The following is a 12,018-nucleotide window of genomic DNA, read 5'->3' on the forward strand; positions in this document are numbered from 1 at the left end:
GTGTGTGTGTGTTCAGAGGGAGGGGTGGTAAATTGAAAAAAGAGGTTTATTATAAGGTTTATTACTGGGAATTTTGCCCAGATTATGAGCGGCTCCTCAGCTCTTTCACTTATTCGTTCCTTGATTCGTGCACTTTAGTAAAATATTCCATGATCTCACATTTGAAAATTTCTACTCCTACTTTCCTTATCACATAGAGAATATAATAATTTGGTACTATAAGTGATTTTACATAAAAATGCTCCTGTCATAAAAGTGGACAGCAGTATATACACAGCAGTTAAATATTTTTTAAGTACCCATGGAACATTTGTGAAAAATACAGGTGTACCATTAAAAAACTTTTTAAATGGTATGCCTGTATAGGGCACTAACATGAATGGAACTTGCAGGCTGGAAGTTGCTCTGGTTAAGTCAGTGAATGAGTGGTGGGTGTACAGTAATGTCCTAGGCCTTCACATTCACTCACCACTCACTCACTGACTTAGCCAGAGCAACTTCCTGCCTGCAACTCCATTCATGTTAGTGCCCTATAGGCACGCCATTTAAAAAGTTTTTTAAATGGTACACCTGTATTTTTACTGCACCTTTTCCATGTTTAAATATGTTTAGATACACAAAACTTACCATTGTGTTAGAATTGCATGCAGTATTCAGTACAGTAACATGCTGTACAGGTTTGTAGCCTCAGAGCCATAGGCTATAGCCGAGATTGTGCCACTGCACTCCAGCCTGGGTGACAGAGCGGCACTCCATCTCAAAAAAGCAAAAAAAGCAAACCTGCTTCAACCCATATGTCCATCAACAATAAAATGGATAGGTAAATTGTAGAAAGTTCAATTCCTGGATATCCTTGTTAACTTTCTGTCTCATTGATCTGTCTGATGTTGGCAGTAGGATGTTAAAGTCTCCCATATCAGTTGAAACTCTCCAGCAGTATAAGAGAGTTTGCGTTGTTTCACATTCTTATCAACACTTGGTAACGTCCAGCTTTACAAAATATTTGCCAGTCTGAGAGTGTGAAACTGAGGCTTAGATACATGAAGAAATCTGCCAAAGATTAACCAGTGAATAAGTGCTGGTGCCACATTCGAATCCAGGTTTGTCTGATTCCAACTACAATAGGCTGTATTTCAAAGAAATGGAAATATATAGGCTAAGTCTTTTTCTGACAATGAGAATAGTTATGAAAAATGAGTGACATTTTAAAATTAAAATAATTTTGTGTAATAACTTAGGGGAAGTGTTTCTGAAAATATGATTTTAGATTAACTGGATCAGAATCTCCTGGTAGTGGTGGTGTACTTGTGTGGAGGGGGGGGATATTACTTTTCAGTAGTCAGATTCCTAAGTCCATCTTTAGGTCTACTAATTTAGGATCTCTAGTGGTGGGATCCAGGCATTAACAGTTTTAATAATGTTTCTTAATTTTGTTTTTGGTTTTTAATAAACTTTAAAGTTTAAGAACCTTTGCTGTAGGGATTTTGAACTAATTTCAAAAATACTGCCAGATGCACATACAAACAGATATTTAAACATAGGCCCAGAGACAGATATTCAGACAGATATTCAACATTCACTTTTTTATTGACTCTTATCTCCAAACTTTCATTTTCTACTAGTTCCTCTTATTGTTTTTTCTCTCATTCTTGTTCTTTTGTCCAACCCACATATGATCTGAAGTAGCATTAGGACCCTGGCAGCAATAATAGTAATTCTCTCTAAACTGTCTCTCCCTGGCTGATCCCTAGTCCATTTAAGAAGGACTATAGGATCCAAAAGACATACTTGTTTGAGTGCAGTCAGTTATTTCATTCCTCTTATAGAACTGATCATAGCAGTGATGTCCATCTTGGGTGGGTACAGATTTAGACTTCGTGGTTATAAAGAATGAAAATTCATTGAGTTGGGTTAGAGCTGTGAAAGATCCCCATATTTTCCCTCATTACTATTCTTCTTAAAATGTATTTTCTGAGATAGCTAATTTTAAGGAGAGAACAATGTCTGAGCTAGGTGGAGAATTACTATGAACACCACTCAAATTCCTTTTCCCGAAAGGGAGCCATTGTATCAAGGACATAGTATATTAAGGACACAGACTCTAGTGAGGTCCTGTGTTAACTAATAGTGGGAATGGATATCATAGACTCAAAAGAGCTCTCTTCTACTTAGCTGACCAGACCTCAGAAAGGGCTCTTTGCATTGTTCCTAAGCAAATAATTGCTTAAGTAGTACAACTGATTGTATTTAGAATTTAGTAGCTTTTGTTACCTATTGTTTCAAAGACACTGATTTACCAGATGCTTAAAAAACACTTTTTTTTTTTTGCCATGAACATGAGTTCAGCAGAAAAATTTTTCTGCATACTTTTTACTCTAAAAAACGGAATTGGCAGAATATGATACAAAATCTAGACTCTTGCAGAACCATTCTTAAACTAAGTTTTTAAAATTATGCTCATTTGTACATTATCTTAGTTTTTATAGCTTATTTTGTTATAAAATTAAATAATTATATCAAGGGATCAATGCCATACTTGTGAAACAGATTTGTTTAACAAAAACTGAAAATAATATGTGACAGTTTATATCTCATGCTTTCAAAACAGAGGCTTTAAATTCTATATTATATGTGGAAATTGTTAGCTATTCTAAAGGTACAATGAGAGATTATTGTTCATATCATTGTAACAAATTGATACTCTCTGATCGTACTTTTTCGTTTTGCTCATTGTCAGAACCTTGGACCTTAATCTTATTCTTTGATTGACAGTAGCGACCAGGGAAAGAACACTTATATTGTTCGGTATAGTCACATCTGTTCAACTTGATTCAGTTGAGGATATTTGCATATTCTTAAGTATTTCTTCTGAGAGGGCTTAAATCCTTCTCAAGTGCTTGATGCATTTTTGAAATTCATTCATAAGGTATCTACATGCACTAATAGTTCTGTATATTATTGCTGTGCAAAATCTGTCAGATAAGACCACATTTTAAAATAAGGTATTCTTTAGGGATACTACATTACATTTTTACTTGTTCCGTTGGGTAGAAATATCAGGGTTTTTTTTAAAGACTGTTTTAATATTTTGATTAAATTAGTGTATCCTTATTTTAAGCAAATTTTTCAAACATAGAAGAAATAAAGATTTATTAAATAATAGTTCAAAGGTATTAATGGTAGTTTTTCTTACCTTGGTTTGAAAATTGAATAATTTTGTGGAAAATAATTATAGAACTTGAATGGATTTCTGTTTAGACTCCTTATTTTATAGAGAAGGTTACTGAGACTCAAGTTTTCTGACTTGCCCACAGTCACACAGCTTGAAAATTAAGATTTAAGTTTTGGTCTTAACTCCCGTATCAGTAAACTACAAGAAATAGTGGTACATGATCTCTGATTTATGTTATTTACACATTATCCTACATCTAAAATTTTCCCTTTGCCATAGAACCTGCAGAGATTATGTCTTATTCATCATATCTCCCCAGAATTTACATGATGTCTTGTACAAAGTTAATGCACAACCAGTATTTTGCTGTCCTGTTTTCATTGTTCTCCTAGGCTATTATTCTGTAAAGTATAGTTAAGAAACACAATAGGTTTAGTAATGGAATGTTAAGTACTTTTAATAGCAAATAGGTTTCATTTTGTGTTCTGTTTCTGATGAATTGGCAATAGCAGTGTTGAGAAGAATTCTTGAGATCTGCCGGAGTCAGTGGTGTCTAGGCATAGGATCAGAAAGCCAACTGTTTCTTTTATGATATATGTGCTTTTATGGGAGAGAGAACTATGGACTGACACAATAAAAAAAAGGCCTGGGGAAGAAATAAGACTCAAATTACAGGATACATAGAATTCAGATATTTTAGACCAAAAAAAAAAAAAAAAAGTAGAATGCCACCAAGGCTGGAAGTTCTATAAATAATCATAGGCATTTAAAAAGGAGAAATATCATTAGGTTACATTAAATGTAATCAAAGCAAGGAAAACAACTGTTGAGTATTTGTTGATGCCTAGCCCTGTATTGGATCCTCTTCTCATAGTAACTCTGGAGTCTTTCTGTCCTAATTTTCATTCCTTGCTTCTCCTTTTCTGGTGTTTAGGGTTGTTCTAATCTTCTCTTGTTTCTGCCTGGGTTACCTCTTTCCAATTGCATATCTGCCTTACTTATAAATATAAAAGCTGTGATACAACTTCATTGTAATTTTATTTAGTTATTGTGTGATAGGAATTTAATAGGAGAAGGAAGTTTTCAATTATTATTTGATTTATTATTAAAATTGTACTGTAAAATATTTGACTGTAAAATAACTCAAAATTACATACTTTTTTTTTTCTTTAATCTTCCAGGAATCCCCTTCTGGTCGAAGGAAAGCTCTTGCTACTAGCAGCATCAATATGAAACAGTATGCAAGCCCTATGCCAACTCAGACTGATGTCAAGTTAAAATTCAAGCCATTATCTAAAAAAGTTGTATCTGCCACTCTTCAGTTTTCATTATCTTGCATCTTCCTGAGGGAAGGAAAAGCCACGTAAGTTTCTTTTGTCAAATAACCTGCCTTACATTGTGTTTCAGTACACCATAGCTTTTGACTCAGTAGACTGGCAACAGTTGAACATCTTACAGCATACCAATCATTTTTGCCATTCTTTGTTTCAGAGGCTGAGTTAAGGGAACTCCTTGTTACTTATAAGTAGTCTCTTGACTCTAGAGAATGTACAGTAATATAAAAGTGATCACAGCTGGTTTCAAAATTTAAATTGAATATTTTAGGATATTATAAGTGTTTTATATTTCAGTGTCTTCAGTGTAGTAGTGTGTACTCTGAAGTACACACAGTTCAATGTGTAGAACTGTTTGATGCAATTGAGACATGAGAGGAACCCAAAACGAAAAGTTTAGGATAAAAGGGATGAAATAATTAAGGGAACTGTTGCCAAATCATATTCCTTGGCTCAACCTTCCAAAAATTGTGTAGGAAAGTACAGTTAGAAAATGATGGTAATCATTTTCTTTTCAAAAATCACTTTTTAAGCACTGAGTCTGCATTGCACAAAGATTTCTAGATTCAGTTCTAGTCTCTTCAAAGAGTAAAACTCTAATGTGACAAAATGAGGTGAACATACCTACAAAAGGGGGAAAAAAGTAAGATTCACCCTAGTTATTGCATACAATCAAGTCAGGGGTAAGTTAATGTTACGGGAGTTGTGAAAGGGTTCGTACCTGAGTGGAGTGGAAGATGAAGAAACAGGAGAAATGGAAATTCTATACCTAGACTTAAAAGGTGAGGGGAAAGAGATAGCTGTGAACATTTTAGCTAATCTGAATCACAGTTCTGAATGTATTTGACCTATTGGAATGTGGTTACTATAATTGGCTGTGTCTACATGACTGATTAGACTGGATTCTGTGCGTCAGTCACATGAGATGTTTGAACACTCATCTACATGTCAACACATGACTTGTTAGATAACAGTAAGCCTCCTCTCTGGAAAGTTGGATTCTAAGCCAGTGTGGTAGGGAGACAGTGCAGAATGGAAGCATCTTAGTCTTTTGTCTCAGGACCTTAAATTATAGACTTAAATACTGAGTAATTAAAAATAAAGTTCTTACCCTGAAGTTTAAGCCAAAATAAAAGGAAAGGAAACACAGGAAGAAGAGAAACAAATTCAGAGAAGATCTTTTGAGGGTGGACTTCCTTCCACTGGGCAAAAGCTGTAAGTGAATCAGCACCATTCATGGGAATCTGGGTGAGAAGAAATTCAGCCAAACCAAATGTCTCAATTTGAATTGAAAAGGAATTCTTTCCGGACACCCTAAACTCCCTCTCTACCTCTTTCTTCTTTGCCTTTTTACCTTCCCCAAAGAAAAATATTCAGGGTTAAAATATGAGGAAATTAAAGTAGTATGAAATTAAGCAAGTTAACTTTTTTTTATTTTTTATTTTTGGAGACAGAATCTCACTCTGTCACCCAGGCTGGAGTGCAGTGGCACGATCTTGGCTCACTGCAACCTCCACCTCGTGGGTTCAAGCGATTCTCCTGCCTCAGCCTCCTGAGTAGCTGGGATTACAGGTGTGCACCACCACACCTGGCTAATTTTTTATATTTTTGGTAGAGGCGTGGTTTCACCATGTTGGTCAGGCTGGTCTCGAACTCTTGACCTTAAGTGATCCGCCCGCCTCGGCCTCCCAAAGTGTTGGGTTTACAGGTGTGAACCACTGCGCCCAACCAGCAAGTTAACATTTTAAGAATGACATTTTGAAATTGTCTCCTGTTGGTAAGAGAGCAATTTGTAAGACATTCACGTAAGGTAATACAACTTTTTTGCTCGTGAAAACTTTGTGTCACTAAATTTATTTTTAAAAGGGGAAATGACTTTGTTAACTCTAAGGCTTATATGAGATAAAATGCAAAGAATTTTTAAAAACCAGTTTAGTCTGTAAAGCCATACTATATTTAGAAGATAATGGCATATTAAGCATTACTTTACAAAGAAACAGTATCTTAATTTGACTTTCTGAATTTGGGGGAGGTGTAGCAAAGTAAAAATTAATTTGTAAATAATAGATACATATTTCATTCACTGTAGTTTATTTGAAATTTAAGGTGAAAATAATACATGATGAAAATATAAATGATTTGACTTTTAGAATACTTAATATAAAGTTTATAAATTTATACTTAAAATACTTAAAACGTTTTAAAAAGTTTATATTTATCGAATACATGGTATTTAACTTACAGTCAGCCAAGGTAATTTTTTTATCTTGTAACTCTTAAAACTGTTTGACTGTGTTTTTAAAGCGCTTTTCCTGATGTAAGAGTTTCTTCACTTTTGGGAAGTTATGGCCCTGTTGGAAAAACAATGCACATTTAAACAAGATTTAAGTGTGATTTACAGGGGTTTACCACTTTGTTTCCCTCCTACCCACAAACTCAAAAGCCTACATGGACTTCAGATTTAAAATCTTGTTCTAATTCCTTTGGGAAGTTTGAGTACTTTAAACTCTAGATCTTATCTGATTTGCAAACTGTCTCGCTGTTTTTTGAAACAAGTTTTTGTTTCCAGACTTAATGCTCAGGAAACCGTACTTTAATTCCTTGAAGAAAATTTTAGGCAAGGCACAGTGGTTCACACCTGTAATCCCAACACTTTGGGAGCCTGAGGTAGGAGAATCACTTGAGCCCAGGAGTTTGAGACCAGCCTGAACCACAATGGCAAGACCCCCTCTCTACAAAAATTTTAAAAATTAGCTGGGCATGGTGCTCCACGCCTGCGGTCCCAGCTACTCAGGAGGCTAAGGTGGGATGATTGCTTGAGTCCAGGAGGATGCAGTGAGCCATGTTCACACTGCTGCACTCCAGCCAGCCTGGCTTATAGAGTGAGACCCTGTCTGAAAAAAAAAGAAAAGAATATTTTAGTCTTCCATATATATCTACAGCACAGAATTGAACTAATTCCTAACCAGTTAATTTTTTTATTATTATTTTATTTCAATAATTACGGGGAAACAGGTGGTGTTTGGTTGCATAGGAAAGTTCTTTAGTGATGATTTCTGAGATATTGGTGCACCCATCTCTTGAGCAGTGTACACGGTACTCAGTATGTAGTCTTTTATCCCTCACACCCCTCCCACTCTTCCCCGCAGGTCTCCAAAGTCCATTATATTATTACTATGCTTTTGCATCCTCGTAGCTGAGCTGCTACTTAAACGTGAGAACATACGATGTTTGGTTTTTCATTCCTGAGTTACTTCACTTAGAATAGTGGTCTCCATTCCATCCAGGTTGCTGCAAATGCCATTATTTTGTTCCTTTTTAAGGCTGAGGAGTATTCCATGTTTTTTTGGTGTGTGTGTGTGTGTGTGTATATATATGTATATATATAGTAGTAGTCCATGCTGTGTGTGTATATATATATACACACACACCACATTTTCCTTATCCGCTCATTGGTCAATGGGCTTTTAGGCTGGTTCCATATTTTTGCAATTGCAAATTATGCCACTATAAACATTGCATGTACAAGTATCTTTTTCCTGTAATAACTTATTTTTTTCTGGGTAGATACCCTGCAGTGGGATTCCTGGATCAGACAGTAGTTCTGCTTTTAATTCTTTAAGGAATCTCCATACTGGTTTTCATAGTGGTTGTACCAGTTTACATTCTTACTAGCAGTGTAAAACTGTTCTCTTTTCATCACATCCATGCCAACATCTATTTTGTTTTATTCTTAAATTATGGCCACTATTGCAGGAGTAATGTGGTATCTCGCTGTGGTTTTGATTTGCATTTCCCTGATGATTAGTGATGTTGAGCGTTTTCTCATGTTTGTTGGTCATTTGTATATCTTCTTTTCTTTTTCTTTCTTTTTTTTTTAAGACAGAGTCTCACTCTGTCGCCCAGGCTGGAGTGTAGTAGCGCATTCTTGGCTCACTGCATCTTCTGCCTCCTCGGTTCAAGTGATTCTCCTGCCTTAGCCTCCTGAGTAGCTTGGATTACAGGCGCAAGCTGCCATGTCCAGCTAATTTTTGTTTTTTTAGTAGAGACGGTATTTCACCATGTTGGTCAGTCTGGTGTTGAACTCCTGACCTTATGAGCGCCCACCTCGGCCTCCCAAAGTGCTGGGATTACAGGCGTGAGCCACCACGCCCGGTTGGTATATCTTCTTACAAGAATTGTCTATTCATGTCCTTAGCCCACTTTTTGATGGGATTATTTCATTTTTTTCTTGCTGATTTGTTTGACTTCCTTGTGGATTTTGGATATTAGTCCTTTGTTGGATGCATAGTTTGTGAATATTTTCTCCTACTCTGTGAGTTGTCTGTTTATTCTGCTGATGATTTCTTTTGCTGTGCAGAAGCTTTTTAGTTTAATAAGGTCCCATCTATTTGTTTTTGTTGCATTTGCTTTGGGGTTCTTGGTCATGAACTCTTTGCTTAAGTCAATACCTAGAAGACTTTTCCAATGTTATCTTCTAGAATATTTATGGTTTCAGGTTTAGATTTAAGTCTTTGATCTAACTAGTTAATTTTTAATCTTATTAGCTCTTTACTAATTAAGCATGCCATTTAAAAATTAATGAATATGAGTATTTAGATTTTTCAATATTCTTGTACAACTGATAAGAAAGACTTATTGACATACCTTATAGAAAGAAGGAATTTATTATTTTCTTAAGAACCATCATTTTTCTAACTGTCGTTTAATACAATGTGTTATATTTTGAATCACTGATGTAGAGACGAAGACATGCAAAGTTTGGCTAGTTTGATGAGTATGAAGCAGGCCGACATTGGCAATTTAGATGACTTTGAAGAAGATAATGAAGATGATGATGAGAACAGAGTGAACCAAGAAGAAAAGGCAGCTAAAATTACAGGTTGGTTTTATTAGCATTAAACTAAAAGTCTGTCTTTTGTTGCAGAGTTCAAAAACTCATTCTCATTTCCCAGGAAAAAACAATTCTACTTATTAGGGTTTTTTGTTTTCTTTAAGCTTTTCTGCAATAAAATATACCATACAGTTCTCTGAAAACTTTCCATGCTGTTTATAATAGATTTTAGCAGTTTGAGATCAAGTACAAGGATGGTCAGAATAACAAAAAACAATATTGAATTATAGTACAAAGCAACCTAAATCTGGCCATACTTATTTTGTCAATGTGTGGATGAAACCTGTGTAAGTAAAGATCAGCCTGTAAAGGATAATAGGACACAATAAGGAGATGGATTGGCCAGCTTCCTCTATTTCATATTCATTTATTTACTTGAATTATGTGGACATTCTGTTTTTGAATTTATATATCTTATGTATCCTGGTATTGAAGCTTCTATGCAGGTGTTCCTTCAAGCTGGTTTGATCAAGCTAGGAAGATGTTAAGTGGTTAGAACTTTTTATTAATTGGTCAATAAACATTTATTGACAATTTGGCTATCACACTTAAGAAATTGATGTTATACTTCTATTATTGCAGTGAAAATTAAGCACAATTTACATATTCTTTTAGTTAATTAATTGCTCTAAATTTCTGAATTGATGTCCCTTCACTTCTGTCATCTGTTTACCTCTTGGTGATTTTTTCAAATTCATTTGGGCAGTTTGTCACTCATCTTTTGGTTCTGCCTCAACTCCTGCTATCATGTGGGGGATTTCCATTTACCCAATGGATCACTCATTTAACTACTCAGCTAAAAAGTTCTGTGACTTCCTTGACTCTGATGACCTTCACTTCCATTCCACAACAAGAAATCTATCATAAGGAACTGCTCAGACTTGTGTGCAAAATTAGATGTTTTTTCATGTGTAAATTTTATTGTTTTCTAATTTGTGATTGCAGTTTTGATTTATTATTTGGCCCAACCATGTTTTGGAGAGTGTGTTTTACCATGTGCTTTATTTGTTTCTAGTTTGTTTGCTTATTCATTCAAATAAAATTCAAAAGTCTCTTGAATCTCAAATGTTTTAAGAATCGTATTGAGGTTTTTTTATTTGTAGTCTAGATATATGATTTATACATTTTCTTTTCTTTTTTTTTTTTTTTTTTTTGAGGTGGAGTCTTGCTCTGTCGCCCAGGCAGGAGTGCAGTGGCGCGATCTCGGCTCATCGCAAGCTCCACCTCCTGGGTTCACGCCATTCTCCTGCCTCAGCCTCCCGAGTAGCTGGGACTACAGGCGCCTGCCACCACACCCAGCTAATCTTTTTGTATTTTTAGTAGAGACGGGGGTTTCACCGTGTTAGTCAGCATGGTCTCGATCTCCTGACCTTGTGATCCGCCCGTCTTGGCCTCCCAAAGTGCTGGGATTACAGGCGTGAGCCACTGCGCCCAGCTACATTTTCTATAAATATATTTTTACATGTATATTCTATTTGTTGCATTCATCATTAGAATCAACTTTTCATTACAGGTATAGCTTGTTTTACTGAACTTTGCTTTATTGCACTTCATAGATTTTTTTTTTTTTTTTTAACAAATTGAAGATTTTTGGCAACCCTGCATTGAGCAAGTCTATCAGCTTAGTCTACCAGTCTTACCAGCAGCATGTGTTCACTTTGTTTCTCTGTGTCTCTGTGTCAGTTTGATAACTTTTGCAATATTTCACACTTTGTCATTATTGTTATATCTGTTATGGTGATCTGTGACCAATGATCTTTGATGTTAATATTGTTATTATTTTGAGGTGCCATGAATTGCACCCATATAAGACAGCAAACTTAATCAAGTGTGTTCTGACTGCTCCACCAACTAACTGTTCCCTGTCTCTGTTCCTCTCCTTGGGCCTCCTCATTCCCTGAGACATAACAATGTTGAAATTAGGCTAGTTAATAACCCTGCAATGCCTGTGGGTGTTTAAGTGAAAGGAAGAGTTGCATGTCTTTCCCTTTAAATAAAAAGCTAGAAATTATTAAGCTTTGTGAGGGAGGCATGTCTAAACCAAAGATAGGCCAAATGCAAAGGCCTCTTGTGCTAAACAGTTAAACAAGTTGTGAATGCAAAGAAAAAATTCTAGAAGGAAATTAAAAGTTCTACCCCAGTGAACACATGGAAGATTTAAAAAATGTATAGAGCCTTATTGCCGATACAGAGAAAGCTTTAATGGTCTGGATAGAATATCAAACCAGCCATAGCATTCCCTTAAGCCAAAGCCTAATCCAGAGCAAGGCCCTAACTCTGTTCAATTCTGTGAAGGCTGAGAAAGGCGAGGAAGCTGCAGAAGAAAAGTTTGAAGCTAGCAGAGGTTGGTTCGTGAGGTTTAAGGAAAGAACTCATGTCCATAACATGCAAGTGTGAAGTAAAGCAGTAAATGCTGATATAGAAACTGCAGCAGGTTAACCAGAAGATCTAAGCAAGATCATTGATGAAGCTGGCTACATAAAAACACAGATTTTACATATAGACAATACAGCCCTCTATTGGAAGAAGATGCCATCTAGGAATTTCATAGCTAGAAGGGCAAAGTCAACACCTGGCTGCAGAGCCTCAAAGCTTCAAATGGCAAGTTGACTGTCTTG

The 12,018-nt window shown here is 35.8% G+C and overlaps 1 protein-coding gene across 14 annotated transcripts in view; it reads left to right on the forward strand.

Moving 5' to 3' along the window:
- EHBP1 (EH domain binding protein 1) overlaps positions 1–12,018 on the forward strand; it is a 402,091-nt gene that overhangs the window by 188,891 nt on the left and 201,182 nt on the right. For all 14 annotated transcript variants that reach the window (XM_009184288.4, XM_009184284.3, XM_009184285.4 and 11 more), the window contains 2 exons: positions 4,354–4,535; positions 9,249–9,388. In XM_009184288.4, coding sequence (XP_009182552.1) covers positions 4,354–4,535; positions 9,249–9,388 — 322 coding nt within the window. The remainder of the gene's footprint in view (positions 1–4,353; positions 4,536–9,248; positions 9,389–12,018) is intronic.

This window comes from Papio anubis, chromosome 14, assembly GCF_008728515.1.
Source record: "Papio anubis isolate 15944 chromosome 14, Panubis1.0, whole genome shotgun sequence".
Taxonomy (NCBI): Eukaryota; Metazoa; Chordata; class Mammalia; order Primates; family Cercopithecidae; genus Papio; species Papio anubis.